We start from the raw sequence: 2,825 nt of genomic DNA, 5'->3' as shown, positions 1-2,825 counted from the left end.
TCACAATTAAAAGAACCAACGACTTAAACTACTTCAGTCTGTGTGGAATTTATTTAATACACGAGTCTCACAATTGGAGTTGAATTACTGAAATAAAAACTTTTCCACGACATTCTAATTTATTGAGATGCACCTGTATACAACAATGGCGAAGTACATGGTACTGTTGTTGCTGCTCAAGAGTTTGCTAACGCTTCTTCAGCAAAGTGTGGATTTACTTATCAATATTACAATCAACAGCAGAGACACATCATAAACAACATATAATCGTCACTTCCCTACAGGTACTGTTTACAAACAAGGTGACAGTGCCAATTACTGGCCTGGCATACGTAATACAGCGTTTTTGGCTGTTTTCGCGGGTATGTGTAAATGCGATACGCTTAAAAAATACACGTTATCGTGTATACGTGAAACTTTTTAAAAATGCAAGGGAAAAACTTTTCCATTTTTGACTACATCATTGTCATTTAAACATAGCCTTATGGTGTTGAAGATTTACATTGACCTATTGTTTATTTGTTTTGGTGGTTGTAAGTCTGTCAAGCCAAGAATGTTGCATTGGATGAGAAATACTATTTTGAAGGCATATGAGGCATGTGGGGTACTTTTGAGTGCACTCTACAAGAGGTTTTAGCTAGAGGAGTGTCTTTGGAAGATATTTGTGTCACAGCAGGTTGGGCCTCTCTTCACACTTTTAGCAGGTTTTATAGTCTTGATATTGACTTGTTTACTCACAGGGTAATAAATTGCAGATCACTTCGTTGTATGGCATTGTGTTATAGTGTTTGCATAGCGTCAGACTGACACAGTGTTGAGTAAACCAACTCAAGGAACCAAAGTTACACAAATAAACGAAATGCTCTCAATGATATTACAAATTTTATGTATGTCACATTAAGTTATTTATATATAAGCGTTTGCCATTGAAGAAAAAAAACATACGTTGAGAACTATCCATAGCATTTAACTTTACTCACCTTGTAATGTCTTCCATTAACTGGGAGGGGTCTGGTGGATAAAACTTGACAGCAAAATTAAAATGCCAAGAAGACGCTGTAAACACATACAAAGTGAGAAAAAACAACAACATGCTTGCAGAGTGGTTGACTGATAAACTGTGAACTTTTTCTCATGGTTGGATAGCATTTAAGTGCCTGCAGCACATAAAAGTTAAGGTCAGAGCAAGTGTGCCTCTTCAATGGGCCTGAGTTACTGAACTGATCAGTACTGAACAAAACAGGGCTGTAAACATGGGCTAATTGTTTGAGTGAATCTGATTTGTGTGATTTCTCAAAATCAAATTTAGAAAGGTCTTTGTAGCCAGATAACACCTGTGCGGTTATAGTTTAATATATTATATAATCAAAATAACTATTTAAAAACAATATGGTGGCAACGATATGGCATTTTGGTGCTGTATGATTAAATTAAAATCAGTTTTTATGTATCTTAATTGTTTTGCAGTATAACTTTAGAGTTATGTAAATTCAGTTGGGTTAAATGTATTCTACATACCAGGGAATAATTAGTCATATTTATTTAAAATAAATGATGTAAATATTTAAGTTTTCTTTTTTTTTTTTTTTGCTAAATGTCTAGGTTACTGAGTTCCCTAAGTGGGAACAAAATGCTATATAATGACACAATGGAAATGTGTCAGTGGTCACAAGGTCTGAGCACTGAATAATCACGTCAGTTTTTTGGCTGATGGTGCTAATACTTTAGCAGAGACATAAAGGTAATAAGGAGCTGCATCATAGAGCTCTTATAAGAACGTGTTTTGCACCATAACCATTCTGCAAGGTGAACAAACTAGGGATGCACCGATACTACTTTTTCCAGTACTCGCCCGATACCGATACTTTTATTTTTGGTACTTGCCGATACCGAGTACCGATACCGGTATTTTTATTGCATTTGTAAATTTTTTAAATATTGGGTATAGAAACCAAAAGGGTATGTATAATGTTAGTTGGTTAACTTCATTTATCAAATAGATACAGTCAAACCAAAATTTATTCAGACACCTTCAACATTTTTCACATTATCACAGTTTATTCGCTATAGTTTAGAAAATGGTAATAAAATATGACAAGAACTCAAGAGTTACACTGTGTCAGAACAAATTCATCTTGATAATGTTAGATAATTTTGATAGAAAGGTATGTAATAGATTACAATCAACCAAAATAATTCAGACAGTGAACTATGAATACTTAGTCGGGCAACCCTTAGCCTTAATGACAGCCTGTAGTCTCCTGGGCATGCTGTCACCCAGCTTCATGAAAACCTCAACTTCAGTTTTTTTCCCAGACTCGGTCTGAACAATTTTTGGACCCAAATTTGTATCAGTTTTACTGGTAGTGCACTGTATGAAGAATTTTTGGGTATGATTTGTCACAGTTTACTTTATTTTGCTATCCTCACTTACATAAATTAACTATAGTGTCCTGCACCCACTAGTAGAAAAATATCAAGAATTATATCTGGTCTCTGAAAATTTTTTGGTTTCACTGTATATCCTTCGGTTATTTTCACACTTAATTATGCCCATTAAAATGTAAAAAGGTTTTGTCACTTTCATTGCAGCGGCTTAGTACTGTAATCACGCACTTTGCTGTAATAATGCAGGGAACCACTCGCTATAAATCTCCTAACTGTGATATTTTCAGAAATAGAAGTTGCGTTTTTTCATCTGAAACATGCTGCGGTTTATATTCCAAAGCCACTCATATAATGCAGAAACACTCATGAAGCAAACAAAACACGTGCAACGCGTGCACGTATTTGTACTGATGCAGAATGAGAGGACAGTAGTACAG

At 35.0% G+C, this 2,825-nt stretch overlaps 1 protein-coding gene across 1 annotated transcript in view; it reads right to left on the bottom strand.

The window, feature by feature from the left end:
• Positions 1-2,825, bottom strand: part of LOC107557895 (band 4.1-like protein 3) — a 105,264-nt gene that overhangs the window by 86,989 nt on the left and 15,450 nt on the right. Inside the window, exon 6 of the mRNA XM_016241470.1 lies at positions 981-1,056. Coding sequence (XP_016096956.1) covers positions 981-1,056 — 76 coding nt within the window. The remainder of the gene's footprint in view (positions 1-980; positions 1,057-2,825) is intronic.

The sequence above is a fragment of the Sinocyclocheilus grahami genome, unplaced genomic scaffold (genome assembly GCF_001515645.1).
Source record: "Sinocyclocheilus grahami isolate Dianchi unplaced genomic scaffold, SAMN03320097.WGS_v1.1 scaffold623.1, whole genome shotgun sequence".
In the NCBI taxonomy this organism is placed as follows: Eukaryota; Metazoa; Chordata; class Actinopteri; order Cypriniformes; family Cyprinidae; genus Sinocyclocheilus; species Sinocyclocheilus grahami.
This window is presented reverse-complemented; position numbering and strand designations above follow the sequence as displayed.